The following is a 21,799-nucleotide window of genomic DNA, read 5'->3' as shown; positions in this document are numbered from 1 at the left end:
ATCTAGTGCTTCCCTAGGTCTGCAGTTACTGCTGAATTCTTTCTGTGCTCTGGTAATCCAATAGTTACAAAGAAGGGGTTCTATTGCAGAAACAAACTACAACTAAAGAGATGAGGTGTGAGTACGCAGGAACCTGAGAACACGAGGACACAAAGTGGCTGCTGCTTCAGCTGGACAAGAGCAGCCAGCAAACTTCAACCCTAGTCTATCAACAGTGTGCGATCAGTGTGCTGTAGACACTGCCTGGGCACCTCTTTTCTGCTCTTGAGTTCTTGGGAGCTCTTCAGAAGAGCTTGTAGGTTTGCAAGAAGCTTGATGCAGTGTCCAGCTTGCCATTACCCTTAGTTCTTGCCAGCTGCCCTGATACCTCCCATAAGTGGTGTTCTCCTGGGCACATTGCTCTTAAGTTCTTACAATTGGAGGTCACCGCATGGGGGACAGGTTGGCCCATATGCAAACGAGACAAACCAGAGTTCTCACACTGTGACTCACAAACTGCTTTCTTTGTGCTGCTAGAAATTACTTGTTTCCCACTGAATTACATTAATTTTGTTTCTGTCATGCTGCTTCTGTTTGGGGCCCTTGTGCTCCTGTTATCCAAAGCATAAAAATGAAAAAAGCCCCAAACTGCTCTTACTGCCTGGGATTGTGAGGAGGAGCCCTGTGTTGCCCCTTTCCCTTCACTTCAGTGATTCACCCGTGCTGACTATGAATACCCTGCTACCTGCTTTTTTCGGAGTACTGATTTGGACACTACGAGAGATGTTAGAGCTGTCCATCAGAACCTGACCGGTCTTAGATGCATAAGTGGATACTGGTATTTGATATTACAGATTTCATAACCAGTTTTATATCTGACAACCCACTTAATGGCTACTGTGATGTTGTCACTCATGCAAAGTTCTAAACGTGAGTCAACAATGTTCCCCTGTGGCAGAGGTGACCAAAAGCCTCCTGTACTCAACTGGGACAAGCATTGTCAGTAGGTCACGGGAGGTGATCCTTCTTCTCAGCACTGGTGAGGCCATGCTTGGAGTGATGTGTCCGGGTCTGGTTCACCAGCACAAGAGAGAAGTGGAGCTACAGGGAAGAGCTCACTGAGTGACCGCAAAGATAAGGGACTGCAACACCTCACATCTAAGGGAAGGCTGCAAGAGCTGGGAATCTTCAGCCTGAAGAGGGCTTGGGGGAAGATCTTATCAATGTGTGAAAAAGGAGGTTGTAAAGAGCATGAAGCCAAGCTCTTAGTGGTGCCCAGAGGTAGGGCGAGAAGCAATGGGCACAGACTGAAATAGGACATTTTGGCCAAACATCAGGAAACACTTTTTTACTGTAAAAGTGATCAAGCACTGGCACAACTTGTTCAGAGAGACTGTGGAGTCTCCATCTTTGGAGGCATTCAAAGAATGACATTCTCTCATCCTTTGAGACGCTCAAAGCTGTCTGGATGCAGTCCTGGGCAACCAGCTCTGGGTGGCCCTGCTTGAGCAGGGGAGTGGGACAAGGTGACCTCCAGAGGTCCCTTCCAACCTCAGCCATTCTGTGGCTGTCATGTGCCTGGTGTACATTAAATCTGTGTGATTTCACCACCTTTGTCTAATCCGGTGCACCTGGCCTCTAATTGCCTTCATGCTCTTTTAGTCAAGGGCAAAAAGCATGGCACCAGGCCAGCAATCCAGGTTCTTTCCTGCCGTCCCGGGCTGAGGGAGCTGTGAGCATGTGATCTGCACTCAACTAACTTTGTTTGTAAATAGTTCTTATGTATACAGGAGCTTAAGAGCTAGCTTTGGGCTTAGAGTTCCCTTAGTACTTGTACTGAGATGTTCTCCCACTGTCATGGCCTTCAATGAAAGATGTGTTCTTAGTTTTTGTTTAGGTGATTGGCAGAAACAAAACGTGAAAGATTTAAATTGAGAAGACTAAGGACACTTGTTGATCTTGTGTGGCAGGTGGCTGACACCCTGCCTCAGATCTGTGAGGGTCAGGTGTAGATGCTCTGTAATCATCACCCAGGGCCTGGGATTAAAATCCTTTGAAGGATTAATCATTGTTTTCCAGGCCTAAGGGTTTGAACAACAACTACATGGTGAGAAATAAATCCAATGAGAAATAGCAGAGATCGTCCTTGCTGCCATTTCCCCCTCCTTCTGCCAGTTCTTCATCTGCTGCTGCTGACTTTTTACTCTAGCATTTGATAAATACAATGGCCAAATCTCTGCGAGTAGATGTCAGAATAGTCTGTAACTTCTGCCCCTTCTTCAGCCCTCACTGCTGGAGAGACTACTTGTGCCAGACAAAATTGCTGGAATTTACATTTCACATGCTGCTGATGGCATAAGCATTATCAGAGGAAGCTGATGAACTACCCAACATCCTTACTAACTGTGGCAAATGGAACACGCTCCTTTCACCCTTCACCCCAAACTCAGTGGAAACCTTCCTGAGGCAAGCAGAGGAGATGGGACTCAGAGCACTGTTTGAAAACTGCAAACCATGGTGGCTGTTACAGAGATGCAGTTATCCCAGTAGAGTTAATGATCGTGAGCATGTTTTTCCTGAGAGTGTTTGATAGCAATGTATGGATGAGCTGAAATGTCCTTGATCAAGGAAAACTGACTTGTAGCACATTTGAGGAAGCAGTTGATGGTCCCGATGTGGCATTGGGAATATATGAACTCTTCATTGTCAGCTGCTGTCGTGGGTGTACTCTTCAAAATCTGGAAGCTGCAAATCTCTAGAGAAAATGTCCTCTCAGATACTCCCAGGATGATTAAAATGGAGGAGTCCTTCACGCAGAGAGGACTATCGGAGACTCTGGCCTCTAGTGAGGAGGAGCAATATAGGCAACATGCACCATAATCAAGCACAAATAACAGAAAGTTGCCCCTTGGAGGCAGGTTAATCGTTAGTGAAGGCAGAAAACTATCACAAAAAAAAACATCTTCCTTGCAAAAGCTTGTTTCTTTGTGTTCCTGAGAACCACTTGGCCTGGCCCACTGTTAGTTATGCTCTCTTCTAGCAATTTGGGATGTTGCCTGGTTTTGTTTTACCTTTGATCCGTAAAGACAACCTCAAGATTTGGAAATCATAAAACCAGATTATATTTATTTATTTAATCATTTAATGGGATCAACTTGAATGAATTTTCTGATAGATGAAAAAGAATAGTTCTTGCCTTGCCCAGCACTAGGTCTGTGGATGGATTCCCCTTTCTCCTCACAGGTAATTTGAGTTCGTGTCCCATAAAATGTCATTCAGAACCACAGTGCAACAAAGTTTCTGATTTATGTGAATAAATGAGAAGTCTGATCACCCAAATCTATGTCAGGGAACAATTCAGCTGAGAGATGACTGCATCAGTTACCTGATCAGCTTTTTAGCTTATGAGCAGATGTCTTCCCTATGAACATGGAAGCACAATTTGATTCATGGTGTAATTTCTCCCCACTAGTGATATTTCTTCAGATTTCAAATATAAAGTTCCCAAGAGATGGGCAGACAGTCACAGCAATTGCAAACCCATTTCCCTTTGCAGTTTTATGTTGATTGACTCTGGTCACATCTCTGCTAGATACCTTTCTGTGCTTTGGTTTTGTCTTCCTTTTTTTCCTGTGATAGCCATTAACTTCCCAAATCGTTGTGGAACAAACCAAGCTCCATCCTCGTGGTTTGAAGGACACCGTTTGTATATCCACAAAAAATCACAGGCTGTTTTACTGACACTGATTGTGGTGGAGTAGGGAGAATGCGTGGTTTATTAATGCAGAATTTTCACCAAACAGCGTGTAATCAAGCCCATTTATGTTTCTGGAATTTCCTTGCCAGTTGTTTCTTAAAATCAACATCCAGCTAATAAAGTAATGTATTTTCTCAGTGCTGGGAGTCATAGAATGGTTTCGGTTGGGAAGGACCTTAAGATCATTTAGTTCCAACCCCCCTGCCATGAGCAGGGACACCTCGCACTAAACTCTGTCACCCAAGGCTCTGTCCAACCTGGCCTTGAACACCTCCAGGGTTGGAGCATTCACAACTTCCTTGGGCAACCCATTCCAGTGCCTCACCACCCTCACTGTGAAGAACTTCCTTACATCTAATCTAAACTTCCCAATCTCAAAAGGAAATAATCTGAATAGTTTTGCTAGATGCCATGTCACATCTTTGCCGCTGAAAGATGTCAAAGATAGTTTCTAAGTGAGTTGAATGTAAGCATTTATGTCTTGGTATTTACTTACAAGATAATAATTTCATGGGTTATGTACCCAATTAAAAGACTCCTAGTTGAATATCTCTACCTATTTATCTCGCATATACAATCTACGAGTTATATCTCTGTCCTATAATGGGGGTATAGTTGTGGATGTGGTGATGCTCCTAATGAGTTGGGAGAGTATAGAGAGGTACAGCATTGACCTCAGCATTTTTCAGCATCTTCCAAATCCTTTGGGAATTAGAAGTAGGTTACTAAGGTAGTTCGAGTGCACAGAAATGCACTGTATCTTACCTATGCTCGGGTGAGGATGTCCTTACATGTCCTGCCATTTCACCTGAGCCCGGGGGTCATCCTACCATTGGTTTTAGGGAGTGGTCAGGAATGAAATGAGAGTAGAAAAAGTCTGTTTTACACAGTCGGCCAGTATTTCATGCAGAGGATATCTGTTGCTGTAAGAACAGAGCAGGGGTGTTAGCTTATCCTTATCTGTAAAGTGACTTAATGTTTGCAAACAACCCGAGATCAAAATTTGGCTTAAGAGAGGATATAGACGTTAACTGCTGCTTTTCTTTTTTATTGCAAACACTGTTTGTTGTTGTCCTGCCTGAGTAGCAGGTAATAAATCAGAGCATGGCTTGTAACTGAAACTTAACCTTGTAAAAGTATCCATGCATTGGCAGCGCATTATCTGTGTATCTGTTTGCTCTCTGTTAGCGGGAGCATAAAATCCAATCATAAAGCTTGTGGTGCTGCACCTGGGGTACTGGCAGGAGTGACCGTGTCGTGGCTCAGTAAAGCGTTGACGAAGAGTAAATGGGGAGGAGTTTCGGTGCAGACAGCAGGGTCTTCTTGAGCAGAAGATAGCATAGAAAATAGTGGTGCCGTCACGTAAGGGACTTGCTTCAAAGAGCCTGAGCTGGGAAAAAACTCTGCATCTTTGAAAAAGGGAATGATTTTAAAGTGATTTCTCACTGCTCCCACAGCATGTGATGGCCGCAGGTGATCTGTGGGGAACGTTTGCTCTTTGAGATGACAAACCTCATTGATTTCTGTATCTGCTGTCTATTTTCGTGACAACTGTTGATCTCATTCTCATTTGTGACCCTTGTAGTTAGGTCAGTCCCTTTGCCTGTCAGTTTGAGAAAACTGCATGGCTGGGGAAAAGTGGTTGTGGGACGTCTAAGTACGAGTCTTAAGGGCAACAATGGTTTCTCTTGCATTGACCAGAGTTAACACAGCATGAGTAGGAGGCATAGGAACGGCTCCTACAAGCTTGCATGAGGAAATTTTAGTTATGATGACGTGATGCGGGAATAGCCCGTATTTTTCATCCCGTACCCCTTGTAATCACATCTGCCTTTCTCATTTGCCTTACCCCTTTCCCCCAAGGCTTCCTTCTCCCTCTGAAACCTTCTGTGAACTTCCTTTCTCTTCCAGAAGAGATGTTAAGGCACTTTTCTCTGCCAGGAGTGGTTGGGTAGATTTTGGTAGGAAGGTCACGAAATGCCCAACTTTGTCTACCATCTCTTGTTGGGACCACAGGAAGGAGTGAGTGGCAGTGCATTCCTTACATGGCACTAGGTAGACCAACAAGTCTGAACCGGCTTTCAAAAGAGCAGTGGCTCTAAACTGTGTGTTTGCAGGTACGAGATTGAGGGAGGATCACCTGAAAATCTGCCTAAATGGAGAACAAACTCAGTGGTTTGTAAAATGATATTCACAAAAGTCTTAAGATAGCTGGGGCTTTGCTTAAAGACACCAGTGCAGGGTGTGCTGAAGGTTTGATGATGGATACAGGAGACGGGGTATAGCAAGACCAGATTCTGTGGCAGAGACATACTCCAGCACTGTGTGGACGGCACAGACACCTCTTCACCTCCTAAGCCAAAGTGTCCAATAGAAGGTAGTGGGCAGAGAACTCTGATATGCCTGGGTACTCTGAGGCACTCGTTAAAGAATTCCCTGTATGTCTCTGCTACTACAGAAGGAGCCTGGAGAGGTCAGTATCCATGCCTTTGCTGTCACCAGTCAACAGCACAGTGTATGCTGTCTTTGGGAGAAGCACCCAGTATGGATTCAGAAACCTATAACAAACGTCAGACTAAACAGAGTAGGGCTTTGAGATACATGTGCTACACTGGTAACAGTCATTCCCAACAGTGTTCAGCATTCCCCGTCCACCGATGAGGGCTCAGCTTATTTGCAGAAGATAATGTTCTTTTTATTATCCAGAGGATTTTGGGGGAGTTTGTGGAGCATTCATTCCCTGTTGGTCTGAAACCAAAGGTTTTCATGGTGTGTTACTGTGCCCCCTCCAGCACAAATATATGATAAAAGCACTGTTGAGTATACAAGGCACTAACTGGAAGAATATTGTGTAGATGCATAGCTTCTTTAAGCAGAAGGTGGACAACATCAAGCATAGGTTGGTGACAGTAACTCTCTCCAAGAAAGGGGTTAGGTGTTTGGGGTTTATTTCCCTTTCTTTTCCTTACCTTCCCTGGATATATTAAAAAGAGGCAGGACTCTTTTGCCTGTAAAATGATTTTCAGCCAGCAATTCAGGGCATATTTCCTGCTACATTGTCAGAAGCCAAATGTGGGAAGCTTGGATAAAGCCAAAGGCTGAACTGTGGGCAGCAATCTTGTTTAGACTGCAAAGAACTTCTGCTCCTTGTTTTTATAGTGCGTCTGTTTGCTCCAGCTGAGCAACGGGACTGGCATGTGGTGCTTCTGCACCAGCTCTGAATCGAGTAGTTTAACTCGATAATTAGGGGAATTAGTAATTAGGAAATTCTGCTTCCACATGTATTCTGGTTGTAAAGCCCCAGTATAATCCGATGGATTGTCTGGAGAGCAATGTGGAGAGAGAACATAATTGCACCGTAAATAATGTAAGTGGGTTGATAATTGTATGATGGGAGATAGGAAAATGACCAACAGAATTCGTCTGGGAGGCAAAAAGTCAAAGTTTGTGTCTGAAATCAGCGGGTGAGTGGGTCAGTGTCTGTGAAGTGCCAATGAACACAAAACCTCTGCTTTATCAGTTGTTCAGCATAATCCTTTTAGAGTGCTATGTTGAGTTGTTTTTGAAGGCCCTGTGCCAGGGCCTTATCACATCAACCTACATCAAAGGTTAGGCTTGATATTATATTTGTGTATGTTTCTGCCTTTTTTTCTGTCCCATTCTACTTGGCAGTCCAGAGGATTTAAGTTACAACAAACATTTGTTGAAATGGAGCAATGAAAACTGTTTCAGCCTGGCCTTTTCTCACCAGCACGTGGATGGGTGGAGAACATGGAGATACACCACCGGGACCTGAGCTCACTCCCTGTATGGTGCACACTCCGATTTCTGATGTAGTGGAGGTCCTAAATCATAACTGGGACAAAGGGCTGCAAAGAGAATTTGTCCATAGAAACTTGGAGTCAAGAAGCCACAGAGCACCCACTGATGGGCTACAGGGCCTTATCCAAAATTGCTTTTTGGATTTGGTAGATCACAGGCAATTGGACAATGGAGCAGATTGGGAAGGCTTTAAGCAAAGCCAGAAGTCAACCCAGTTGCCTGGCATATGATACTTCCAGGTTTGCTGGACACACTGATAGAATTCTAAGTTTAAACCCTGGACTCTGTCCCTCTGAACCACCTGATTTGTGCCAGAAACTGTAGAAACATTGGTTATATTCATGGGATTGGGCAAGATATGGACTCAAGCACAGGCTAAAAGTTCAACCTGCTATTGGCAAGCTCTCTGGCATCATTTTGGACCATACAGGTCTTGTTTGGTGAATTAATGTAGGCCAGACACAGGTCTTATCTTTACGGATAAGACCACTCTGATTTGATGGAAAGAGGGATTGGAGGGAGTGTAAGACTGTAGACCTTTTGGGGCCAAAGCATTTAGGTTCCTCATGTGGGTTGTCAAAGTGGTCTGCAGTACTGACCATTTTCTTGGTGTCTCCAGCACAATTTCTAGTGTCCTACCTGCCTTAAGAGTTTGAAATCAGGAACTGTAACACTTCTACAGGCTCACAACACCCCTGTCTCAGATCCAGCCCTCCGAATACTCTGGGTTTAAAGCTTACTTTTTCAGATAGCTGAAGCAAACAGGAACATGTGATTTTTACAGAATAATAAATGTATAGATACGAACAAAAGTAAATCCCAATACACTCAGTTTCCTTGATTTCCTGGTAATTCTTCTGTACGGACATGAGAGTCCTCCATGATTTCCTAGTCCCTGTATTGCCAGGTCTGCTTGGTTGGGGTCTGTTTTCTGTGCCTTTGGCTCTCCTGCTGTAATTTTCCTCAGTGTGGCTGATGAGGTCCTTTAATTTTACAATGCTGGAGCCCTTTGATCCGTTTTATCAGTTGGTCCCTTCATTGAAGAAACCATCTTGCTGATCAAGGATGCTGTGTTTCGGATGCAAAACCATTGAATCCTAAGGGCTCCCATTGCCTGCCTTGTGCTTGTCTCCACCACCACTAGCAAGGGAGAGCCTGGGAGCGTTCCTTTCACCAGAATTCCCAAAATCTGCAGAGGGATTTTCCTCAAATTGCCTTTCTGAGCTTTGCGGAAGAGGGATGACTCACGGAACCAGAAACAGGAAAGGGAAGGAAGCGTTTCACAGCAGCGGTGAGGCTCACTTGGGCACATGGTGGCACTAGGTGCATGGCAAAACGAGCCACCTCAGACGTACATCTCTGATGGAAAAGGCAAAAGCCTGAGCACCGCATGGCGAGGCAAAGTGGGGAACACAGGTTTGCAGTAGGATGTCTGGGAATACTCTCTTAGCAAGTGTCTTCCTCCTTCTGTCATCTGTCATACGAATTCTGCTTCTGGTCATATTACAGCTGCACGTCCCTTGGGACAAGCTTTTCCTGTAATGCTTTCTCATGCCTCCCTTGCAAACAAACCCAGGGCACGTTGCTGCTGACTTATTAAAAGATCTGTGGCACAGTAACTGAAAATCTTGCTCACATTAAAAGAAAAACATTGGTTGTTTAAAAGGTGGTGGCTCAATTTGCAGCCTGGGTCCTCCTTCAGAATCTTTTAATGGCTGCTCAACATCACATTGGCAGCCGAAACTTTGGAGCCATAAAATGTGGAACTTTTAAATTTTTTCCTTATGACAGAGGTATTTGGGGTAGAAAATTGGAATGACACAAAGGGAGAAATTTGCCAGGGAGCTCTAAGGGGGAAACAGAGCTGGACAATCTTTTTCTAATTATCGTAATAGAGTGCCATTATCAGAAATGCTCTGTGCTCTGTTGGGAAAGAAAGTTATGTTAATAGGAAACAAAGATATTTGATCCTTCGTAGATCAAAGCACTTTTATGATGCTGCTGTCATTTTGAAAGACTCTTGGTGTAAGAATGGTGCTCGGTGGACAACGGCTCTATTGTGTGTCACTTATTTACCTTCTAAAAAAACCCATCAGACCTGGTGTGTCATTTATGAGGTCCGGTTTGATGAGAAATGCTTTGCTCTACCATAAAGTAACAGTTTTTAGGACTATGCTGTAGTTCACTGCCTATAAACATGACAAGTTCCACTATGCAAAAAGGAGTATTTGGTATGGAAATCAAAACTTGCTGAAATCCACTGAGTGCAAAAGGCTCCTTCCAAAGCCTCTGAATTCCACACTGGAAAGGCCTGTGGGCTTTCTTACCCATTTTTTTCCTGTTTCTTTATACAGATTCAGAGTTATCTCTGAGAGCTTTCAAGAAGCCTTTTTCCTTTTGTATTTATACAGCGCTTAGAGCAGTGGGAATGCTGGTCCATGACCAAAGCTCCAAAGTGCTCTCCCAACACAGATAATAATAAAAGTAGGGAGAGATCAATACTGAGAACAGTTCACCTACAGCTCTCAAAATGGATTTCTTACTGCTCTCCAGGGATGGAAAAAGTGTTTTAAGAACTGGAAACGCCTGCGTACACCAGCAATGTTGTGTAAAGAATAATGTCAAAAGGATAGGAAAAGGAGAGAGGATTTATTTCAGAGGAAAGCCTATCAATTCTTGTAGATAGAAAGGCAGTACTCAGGGACAGAACTAAATAATTTATACTGGTAGTTTTCTTTGACCTTTGTTTCAGTTCTGTACAAGCAAGGATCCCTGATTTATTTAAGTGGAGTGAATAGAAGAAAAGAAGTATTTGACATTTGAATAGCTTGTCAGCTCACCAAACTTAACACTTGCTGAACCCAATAAAACACAGTCATTTATTGTTTGTTTGTTTGCTACTGACTCTTGTATAAAGGTGGTTTTAAAATTATTTTTTCCATGGAAATGCTTTGTTTCTGCAGTTGTTGCATATCAGTGCAATGCGTGATTGGGTTATTCCTGTCACTGCCTCTGCATCAGCCTATTCTGACTTGATGGTACCAATTCCATGAGTGCAGGACACCAAGACTTAGTAGTACAGACCTGGCTATATGGTACGTAGCCTGTAACAGCAACAGCTCTAGTAATTCGTATTGTTATTCTGTAGTTTGAGAAGAAAGTTACTTGAAACCAGGAGGTGATAGAGAGTTCCCTTCATCAGATAAATGCACGCAAGAGCACATGTCCCCAAAACTGCAAACCTTTCTGGAATCCCAGAGGCACATCTTGAGTATTACTTAGCCAGAAGCATGAGGAGAGTGGAACAAAGAGGCAGGTAGAGATGGCAGTGAGGAAGTACCGGCATCACCCAGAGAAGCAGGTTTTGTATGAACAGGAAGGTAACAGTGTTTGGGTAAATCTGTGGCTGAACAGCTGCCCAAGCCTACACCCCTCCCCCCCAACAAAACCAACCAACCCACCCACTGGAAAATCCAACAATATGGAGGATTGCCTGTATACTGGGACAAGGGTGTATCAAAGTGAACCTCCTCATACTTTGCATTCACAGCAGGGCATTCTGTCAGGGAACTGTTTTCCCAGTTCATGAATTAAGATGCCGATGGCTGGCTTTTCCACTAGGTTAGTTTGCCATGGTTTAGACACGTTCTCATCAACCATCTCTTCTATGTACTTCCCTGGAACAATGATCTTGGATCCTCTTTCGTTTGCTGTTTGATGACGACGTTCAGGCAGAGGAATACTGAGGCATTTGTTAACATTGCAGATTTAAGACTGATTTCATATCCTAGAATTCATGCTCTGGCCACAGAAACTTTCGGATTCATTTTCAGAGTTAATCAGAAAAGAGGCCTAGGAGGATTTCACAAGCAGCTGTGGTACTTCCTACAGGAGACGAAACCTCTGTTTCTAGTAGAACAATCTCCCCAGTTACTTTCTTCTTGGAAGGCTGGGAGAGCTCTTCAGGAAACTTCATGAACTGGAAATGCTGATCATAACTGCAGTGACATCTGTAGATAGTCCTGAGAAGCTGTTGTTATGCATGGAACCAAATTAATAACTGCAGACACCTGTCAAAACAGTGATTACATATCAAGAATGACACCAGACGAAAAAGGAGATGTTTGAAATTTCCTTTGAGTATTAGAGTCCTGAGACCTTCAGGGCCAATTGGAGAAGACTCTTGGTACATGTACACATAATACTTAGTGGAAATCTTTAGATTCACAGATGGACAGTTTGTTCCCTTGTTAATGAAGCATATTTTTTGCCTGACAAGTGGAAAACGTTGCCGCGTGTGAAAAGATTAAATAGGGATTTTGAGTGGACTCTGTCTGCGACTGAGACACTTAGAAATCCTGGCTGTGGGCCAGCTCTCAAGAGGAATATTCTCGGTGTTTGTTTTTTCCTACGACTGAGATCGGATCCTTAGATAATTCTGACAATGCCACAACAAATTGTTTTATGAAGAGAACATACTCATATTTCCTATGTCTCCAGAGTCACTGGAGCACAAGCCTGTGATTCTCATTATGTGAACAAGATGTTTGTAATGTTGATACTGCCTTTACTTCCCAGTATGCTTGCAAGTGTTAGGTATAATACATGGAGTTCCTTCTACTTTATTTATTAGCATGGGTAAAATTTGTATTTTTCTTAAACACTTCTAGTCTCATGTAGCTGGGACTCTTCAAGTAAAGACAAATAAAGACCTGATTGAATCAATTTCCTAGGCTTAGTTTAGATAATACACAATAACACCCACATTATTTTTACAATAACACTGTTGCAGAATGACAGGTTTGTCCCTTGGTTTGTCCCTTTGTTACTGAAAGAGAACATGAAGTGTTTAATGTGGTTGGTGGAGATGCTGGTCCATCCTTTGCTGGTGGAAGCAGTGCACCTCTGCTGGAGTTTGAGCTGTGCTCTACCACAGCACTTGAGCATCTGCACAATCACTGTGCTCCATGGATCTGTAAATGATTTTTCAAACACTGTTGTTGCTGCTGTGATCCTAGTTCTGGTCTTCTACAGTTAGATTTCCTAACTTCCCTATTCATGTTCTTACTCTCCACTTCCTTGTCTTCCTAAAGGAAGAACGTTAATTTTGCTACAAACATTTTTAATCATTTGAGCCTCTTTTAAGTGATTGTATCATGAGGTTTTCAGCAAGACCTTCACTTTCATATAGCACCCTAAACTGATGACAGAGAAAGGGGCGATTATGAGATGATTGTTCCAGTGTTTCATACAACGGTCAGAGGAAATAAGTGATGCCCAATACTGTAAAGCTGAAAAAGTGATGGTGCTACTGCCTCTCTGTATGTATCAGATGAATTTCCAGCTGTTTGGTAATCCCCTGACCTGTTTTGTCTGCTACATAAGGGACCGCAGAGAAAATCACGACACGTGGGAGAACTTGCAGTCTCACCAGAAGCAACAGCCTAATGCAGCAGAACCTCCTCCCTCATGTGGTCCAGTATAGTCTGCTGGTAACATTCACCACCTGACCTGATGCACGCCCTTGTCACACAGTCGGAGGAGCCAGTCTTGCACGTGGCAGTTGTGAGAGGTCATCACTGAGATGTGGACAGCGTGCACAGGGAGCAGGATCTGTTCGTAAGGGTCTGTGAGGGAAGTTTTGGTCAAAGACTTTGTGTTGAAATAAAACATTCTTCTCTCTCTCTTTTTTCCCCTCCCTGGGCACCTAATGAGAGCAGGCGACCAGTCATTTATACTTTGCCAAGAATTTCTGACATTTGGGAGGTTAGTGTAAGTATTACAACAACTTGGGAAGGATTAATTGAGAATGCGCACCATTTTGTGAGGTGTTAGATCCTGATTAAATGCTCTTTACTGTGTAGTCACATTTTATTACAACTTACATATGTTTGGAACACTGATAGAAAAGAAACCACATCACCTATTTACAATCACTACACATTTACATTATATTATTTACAGATAATGAATTTAGTAATATATATGAGCAGAAAATAGAGCAAATATCAATATGAAACTGTACAGGACTTAATCTCATGTCCTTTACTGTAGTTGCATTTCACTGTAATAATAAATACAGTTCTATATTTACACATTTTACTTTAAAAATCTATTAAATGAATTTTAACAATTTCAAGTTTAAAATATCTGATCAAAATATTTCAAACATGCTTATAAAAATAAGACATGAAGCCTTTAGGACTTTCTGCAAGCTAAAAAAGTTCTGATAAAAGAAGCTTTCTTTAATGAGTCTTTAGAAGTATAACATTATTTTGCTTCTCAATCACTTTACAAACTTCTTAAATATAGTGAGCTGAAAGGAATTTCACTGACATTAAGCAGAGCAGCACAGATGGACCCCAGTTAAATTAAAGCTAAGTAAACATGGTAATAGGTATTGTGCAATGGTTGACTGATCCTCTGTTTAATCCAAAGTGGTTTCAGGCATCCTTCTACAGCTGTATGCTGCACTGCTTCAAAACCCACAAGAGATAAAGGATTAAGATAAGTTCTCAGCTGACTTTATCGCACATAATTTTAGCATTGGTTCATTTTTTTTCCTGCAGGATGGACATGTCAGCCAAAGTCAACCTATGCCATCTGTAACTGCAGAACTGAAAACATGCCAGTGAGAACGGACGAGAAAATCGAGGCATATCCATTGTTGGCAACAAATTCTTCATTGTGAAAAATCCATCCTTTGAGTCCCAGCAAGTTTTATATACAGTAACAGATGAACAACAGAGATCATCTGTAACTGATTACCATAATTACTGGGCTAGCCTAACCTTGGTAATGTCAAAAATTAGTCTAATTCACCTGGAGGTTGAGTGGCCGTTAACTGAGCAGTGAGCACTAGGCTATTAAATGCTACTCCTCAGGGAGCTATTTTTAACAACAAAAAAAGATTAGATTTGTGCACTTGTATGTCTTAAATGATCAGCTCACTCAAGCAAAAGGTGCTAGCTCTGAGAAAAGAATACTGGAATATCCCCTGGTGGCTTGGCCAAGGTCAAAGACTGATATCCTAGGGAAGTGAAGGTGGCTTTGTGGTCTGAGATATTTTCACAGTAGACTTGGCAAAGGCCTGAAGTCTTTCATCTCTAACTGGGATACTTCTAATGTGTAAACATACATGCCTTGATTCAGCAAAGTGTTAGCAGATTTAGAGCCATATAATGGCTATTAATCTAATCTAATCTAATCTAATCTAATCTTTTCCTGAACTAAAGCCATCAGAAGTCCCTGAATTCCAATAGCTGCTCTGCTTTTTTTGGCAATATAGCCAATTTGAATTTAGAGATTTTGGTGATAGCTAGTACCATTATCTAATGACCATCACTGTCAATAATACGCACCTTTATTTCTATGCTGCATATCCCTAGTGTCAACTTCCAGTTGATCCTACCAGATTCTTCTCTCTTGAACGAGTAGTCCTCTGCTCTCAAACTTCTGTTTCCCAAAAGAAGCTACTTATAAAGCGTGATCACATCATTTCTTTCTTAAGCTGCTTTAAATTTACATTAATATCCTTTTCAATTTCACAGTGTTCTTCACAGCATGCGAATGCAAAGAACTCTTTGAAATATCCTAGTAGTGCTTGCACCAGTGGTAAGAACACAGATCATACAACCTTTTCACTTCTACTTGATACTGCTTTGGCTAAGGATACTGGCTATTTTGTCCTTAGCCAAAAGGGCACAGTGGCCTCTAAATCTTCAACTGACAATTAAAAATGCTTTTCAAGTCAGATGACTTCTAAAACCAAAATCCAATGCCAGTTAAACTATTAAATCACCTTTATCAAACATGGAACTCCATCAAAGTCTGTTCTGCAGAAACCTTTAGGGGCTTAATAGGACTACTCTTCCATTTAGATACCTTGCTGAACGAGGGCCATACACAGATGCTTATAAAAACTACCACGGCACTGAAAAACTATTATTAAACCCAAATTACAATAATGGGGAGTGTGTGTGGGGGAAACCCAAGCTCATTAGACTCTATCAGGTGATGCTCTGAAAAAACAGCTTATCAATTTAATGTGCTGTTTTTGCTCTTGCCCAACTGATGCCTTTCTGAGTAGTGCTATTTTAAAAGAGAGCAGCTGATACAACTGCACACACTGCAGCAACTTCCAGTTTCTCTCTTCACCCCAGCATTTTGGAAGCAGGCTGAGAAGGCTCAAGTATTCAATTTTCAGCCTGCTGCAAGTTTTGTCACGGTCTGTTTTCTGACGTGTGTAACAATAATTCAGAGGCACTCTCTAGCTTGTATACACACATCCATACTCACTTTTGGGATTAAAAATTTTGTAAACATAGATATTTTCTGGAATGCCACTGAAACTAGTGACATGGAACAAATGCGACTGATGAAAGATTGCAGCTTTCTGTCATTTGATAAGATGATGGCATTAGTGAATTGCTGGTAGGCATATCGTATGAGATGCTGGCACTTGTGAAGGTTACTAATGCTTGTGTTGAGTCACAAGATTGTTTTTCTATGTCTTCGGAATTCACAGAGATCAGACTGGCATGTTTTGATCTCCTCCATAACAAAGTTTGCTTTCGCAGGCTTCCCAAATCCTCTTTAAAGTGTGGATTGAAAAGTATATAAAGGAGTGGGTTTAGACATGCAGGCAGTGGGACAATCACCAGCAGTATTGACTTAATCACTTCTGGGCTGATAAAAGTAAGGTTTAGTAAGGAGGAAAAAGATAAGAATGCCACAGGGCAATAAAGGATGCAATTAGTAAAAAGTAACAAGGCTACATGTTTGACCATAGAGCAATCCCAAATGTTGTCTAGTTCTCCCTTTTCTAAACTACAGTAGAGCTTTGTATAAGCAATAGTCATTACCAGAAAACAAAGGGAGTTCAGCAATACCAGTGCTACCATATAGCCCATAGCAGTGGGTTCTCCAAAAGGTAGTGGTAAACATAGTGGAGAAACCCCATACTCACTCCCAGTGAGGAGGGGTATCATTGCAATTATCAGTGCCAACATAAAGCAAAAGAAAATGGCAATTTTTATGCTAGCAATGGAGGATTTTGTTTCAAACTTTGTAGCGTGTTTTACAGAGAAGGCACGTTCAAGTGCAGCTAGGGTAAGGAGGAAAATGGAAGCTTCTGAAGCAAAAATGGAGAGAAGACCAGTTATTTGGCAACCAATTCCACTTTCCCACCGTGCTCCATACTGAGCAAAGCTACCAAAAGTTGACGCATCCACACTAGCCAGTACGCCGCTGGCCAGACCCATCAAGGCATTTACAATAGCTATTAAACTGATCAACAGTTTTATGGAGGACATATACAATGGAGATCTGAAAACTGTAGCAGACACCAGTGCGTTGCAAATAAAGGTCAAACCCACTATGGTCCACACTCCAATTCGGATCAGCCAGCTACCAAACAGATGGTCACATGGTTTGAAGGGACCTGAAATGACAAAAATAAAAAGGTCATGGAAAAACCAAGTGAACTAAAGCATAATTTTGCACTTCCTAAAGTGCAAAGATTTCATTGCTTCATGCAGGTTCTCCGCACAGCCAAGCAGTGAGTTTCAGTTTGAAAGGAGACCTGTGAATTTGCTCTTCCTTTGCAGTAATCTGAGACCCTGATAACATTCTGCTAAATGTATGTTGCATGTTGTGTTACTGGAGCACATGAGTCTTTGTCCCTCAAGCCAAAGTCTATGGGTTTCCTTTTGTGCGTAGCAGTACTAATGCAATGTGAATGTCCAGCTGGTAGTTTCAAGGAATGCTGTGAAGTTTGTCAGTGTGGGAAAAAAGCTGAAAGTGATGCCTCTCACTAAACTAGGGCAAGTTGCTAATGAATCCCGGTGAAGTGTGGTGTAATGGATATCAGCAGATGCACTTTGGTTATCTTAAAACACGTCATTACACGGACCAAGAAAATTGAGGCTGTCTTTGCATTTCAAAATGCTGCCTTTTTGAATGGGCTTCTGATGACCTGTGGCTGAAGTCAGGTCGTTATGATCAAAGCCTGGTGTGTATTCTCATAAACTGAGATGCATATGCTGGGCAGTTGAAGCTGAACGTTCTGCAGTCTGAGAAACATTATTTGGTACATATCTTGGTACAAGCCAGCTCTATTCTCTTGAAGCAAGTCCTTTACAGTGGTCTGTGCTTCTCCATGAAGACACTAACCCTGCAGCTCAGTTGCTCTCCCTATGACTAAAAAGGCATAAGTATCTCTTGTGTCAAGTTTTTCTAAGATACCATTTGAAAGAACAGCATGGAAGCTGAATTTTCTCTCGGGTCTGGTGATACCTTACCTTGAAGACAGCAACATTTTTGCGAACATAGTAGTTATATTTAGGCCATAAGAGAATATGTGATGGTCAAATGGTTCTAAATTCTTTGGCTTCTTGCCTTTTCTACTACATAACTTTAAAAAATCTATTATTATTTTCTGTTACAAAAAGGAATCTTGGCTTGGAATATATGCTGAAGTACTAGTTGTCACTTGGGTATTTTTGTTTATGTTTCACAATGAAAGAATGGTTAGGGAAAATGCTGAATCAAGCAAGCAAAACTTAAAACCACAGCTCTTAAAGCTGGAAGCAACCTTCCAAAGACACGTTACTTTCCTTGCCTTAAGGGAAACTTTCAGCGGAACTGGTGGCCTGTACCCTTGCAATTCAATCAATGTATTTATTTTTCCTTTCTGCCACACTGCCAAGCCAAGCATGCACTATCGTACAAAAGAAATGACAGTTCTGAGGGTCCTTTGCGATAGACTGTGTGCAGCAGTACAGTAGTGTTTAGTATTTCCTAGACATTGAACTAAAATGTGTGTTGCTTGAGAAGCTCGTGTAGAATAACACAGGGAAGTTCAGAAGAATTACTTTAGCTTTGCAAAAGACTGAGTGAACAAAGATTCTGCTCCCCTTTATCATCTGTGTCTTGGTAGAACAGCGCTTTTGCTCTCTCATTCCCTTGATAAGGGGGATCAGTTCTGGTGAAACGGACCTGGAGTGAGGATCTGATTCAGGACTGGGTAAAACACTCATAGGTGAATTTAATACCTGAATATTTTTCTGCACTTCAATGCAAAATTTTCTATTATTGTGCAATATATTTGTATTAATCTCACCTCTTTATTGCAAAATATCATGTTACTGTACTAGTATTAGATTCAGAGTTTGTTCTGCATCTAGAATATCTGGTAATACTGTGCTTGGATTCCTGTCTGTCTGGCAGTTTCATACCTGGAGAAGGTGAGCATTGCACTGAATGATGAGCTTTCAAATCTTCTTCAAAGTCAAGAAAAAAGTCTTCAAAATCACGCTCATCTGTGGGGGAGAAAATACCCAGATTTTCAGGCAAACTTCTTTTAGTACAAATTGCAGAAATGTCTGTGGTATTTAAGGCCTGGTCTTGCCCTTTTCCCTGCCAAACTGTGAGCAGAAGCAGACACATGCCTAGTTGGTTTTGAATTACTGTACTCAGGATTATTTAAAAAGTTGGCACAATCACTTCTCTGAAAATAATCACATTCTCTATTACCCAGTTAGCAATGTGACGACTGCCTAGGGAGGAGTTTAAAATACAAATTCTGCTGCTGTGCCAGGCTAGATAAGAATTAACTCAAGTTTTTCCGTTTCTTAAATCATCACTGTGCATTCTTGGGTGTATTCTTACTGGCACTAGCCCTGAACTCTGAGACTTACTGGTTTGCAGGAGTGGAGATAGCACAGAAAGCAGCAGGATGGTGTAACATGTATATGTGCACCTACGTAACAGGTAACAGGCCAAGTTACAGACCTTGTGCTGAAGGGGAAGAAAAATACAGTAGTCTTCTGTCCTGGAGAGCAGATGCACTCTCTGGTACCCTGGAAGTGCTGGGAAATATATCAGCAGGTATGCCAAAGTAGCCATGTAAGCTCTGTGAGTCATCCTGAAGCATGTGCACAGCAGGAGAGCCAAAGATGTGTTGCTGCTTCCAAGGCTGGCGAGAAACCTGATCTTTGCTGGCCTGCTCTTGTACGAAGTTACATACCAGCATCACTTCCCTGTCTCACACATAAAGGGAAGATTTCACTTCCCACTTTATTTTATTATTATTTGGACAGAAAGATGAGCGAGTGAGATTTGTGACAGACAAACCTGAAAAAATGAGTTTGCTAAGCACAGGAATGCTTGAACACCATAAAACTGCACAAGTCAGGAAGAGGCTGCATCTGCGACTGTAAAAGAGTGCTAGACATCAGAGACTGCTCACAGCTTTCAGGTAGATTGAAAAGCCAAAGATGGTGATTACCTTGAATTTGTAACAATCCCACATCCTTCCTGTGGAAATCATCAATGCTGCTATTCTCATCTTTGTTCCATTGGCTGGAGATTTTGTAGTGGCTCTCACAAGCTCCGAAGGCACAGCACTGGTAAGCATAAGGCATTTCCATGACCCTGTAGAAGAATAAAGAAGCATGCCATGATACTGATTTAGCAGCAGGGTTACTGGATTTTACTGCTCCTCTACTATTAGCATAGAGGAACTTGTTTAAATAGCCATGACTGAAAGCAAAAATATCTATGGGTAAAAATCAGTCATGATAATACAAAATGAGGGCTCGCAAATAAATTCCACAACAGAAATGCAAATGATTTCTAGGCTAATTTTAGGAAGGGCACAATGAAATTTTCTTATGCATTTCCATGGGAGATATGAAGCTGGAAGATACCTGCCTTGCCACTGAGTGAATGTTACTCTTAGGGCTGTATTATTATTTTATGGTTTTGAATGATTTTACAGTGTAACTAACTCACCAGTTTCTCCATGTTACTTTCTTAATAGTTTCTTTAAAAAAAGTGGATCCAAATATCACAGCTGCATCTACCTGCCTAACAGAAAAAACTAAAACATTACTTCTCAAATGGAATTTCTCTAGTTTGGGGAGAATGAGATCTTTTGGAATTCAAACTTTATACACCTCTTCCCATATCCAACTCTTTTCACAGTAAAATGGCAAAAATGGCAAAAATGTTTTTTGTGTACAAATGAAGAAAGCACTGCTCTAAACCAAAAGGCGAATGAATCAGAAAAGCACTGTGTGTGAAAACAGGTGTTAGCGAGGAACAGGTTTTACTTTACTAATTGTCTCAGAAACCAGCATGGTCATTGCAGGACACTGGATGTTTATTCCTAACTCTTTGAAGATCATTGGTATCTCTAACACATCACTGAGGATAGGTCTGAGTTTCAATGATTCTGAGGGCTTCTTTTGTCAGAAAACTGCTCATTTTTGGTATGTTTTGAATCTAATTCCTTTAGGGATGTGCAAAATCTGGAGTAGTATGGAAGAACTGAATGTATTCAGGTTCTACAGACTACTTCTACTCCCTCGATAATTTTACACTTTGGAAGCAGAGGTATTTAGTTTGCACAGTTTGCCAATAGTACAAAGTAAAACCTAACAAGTCACCTTAATTCCAAAAGCCCACTAAATGAAAAAATTCAAAGATAAAGAAGCAAAGTTATTCTGACTTAACTTAAAAGGAATAAAATAGAACTAGATCCTCCTATCAGATTACTTTCAACAAGTTAATCATGTGAATTAACATAATGAGCATTCCAAGCAACCTCTAACCCCCTGGGAAATCTGCAAAGAAATCAGTCTGATTCAGGCCCAGTGCCAACAGGACTTAAACTTGTGCGCTAGCCAAAAGCCTGGTACAAAGGGAGCAATTGGAACCCTAAGCTCTAAAGTGATTTTAAATTAGTGCATTTTGGGGCATTCAGATTGTATATACTTACATTTCTGTTAGGAACTAGCAACAAAAATATGTACCCTTGTACCCAAATACAATAAGCTTTGTAAGATATTTTTAAGGTACTCCAAGAAAAGTTCAAGATAACCAAGATCCAACTATTACGCAGCCTCATGCCAGCAGATTTAAATACTTAATTTCTAACTCATTTCTGTGCATGCTATCTTTTAAAATAAGAAGATAATCTCAATTGAACATTTTTGAACACATTTCCCAGATACCCTTCTTAAATAAACTGTTATTAAACTCATAGATTACTAGACTAATCCATAGCTAGTCACCTGGGCTAAACCCAAACTCAATCCCCAACTAGAAATGCCCCTTTTCTGGAAATAAAACAAATATTCCCCACAAACAAACAAATAAACAAAAACTTGTCAAAAGAAACACTGACAGTTCTGCAAGGTGATCACTGCAACTTGTGGCTTCTGACCTTTTAGAAGA

The 21,799-nt window shown here is 41.6% G+C and overlaps 1 protein-coding gene across 1 annotated transcript in view; it reads right to left on the bottom strand.

The window, feature by feature from the left end:
* Positions 1–15,909: 15,909 nt before the first annotated feature.
* The window catches only part of LGR5 (leucine-rich repeat containing G protein-coupled receptor 5), a 54,085-nt gene continuing 48,195 nt past the window's right edge, over positions 15,910–21,799 (bottom strand). Inside the window, exons 15-17 of the mRNA XM_010011062.1 lie at positions 19,848–19,993; positions 18,796–18,879; positions 15,910–17,000 (exon numbers count right to left, since the gene is read on the bottom strand). Coding sequence (XP_010009364.1) covers positions 15,910–17,000; positions 18,796–18,879; positions 19,848–19,993 — 1,321 coding nt within the window. The remainder of the gene's footprint in view (positions 17,001–18,795; positions 18,880–19,847; positions 19,994–21,799) is intronic.

Source organism: Nestor notabilis, unplaced genomic scaffold, assembly GCF_000696875.1.
Source record: "Nestor notabilis isolate BGI_N333 unplaced genomic scaffold, ASM69687v1 scaffold103, whole genome shotgun sequence".
NCBI classification, from domain to species: Eukaryota; Metazoa; Chordata; class Aves; order Psittaciformes; family Psittacidae; genus Nestor; species Nestor notabilis.
This window is presented reverse-complemented; position numbering and strand designations above follow the sequence as displayed.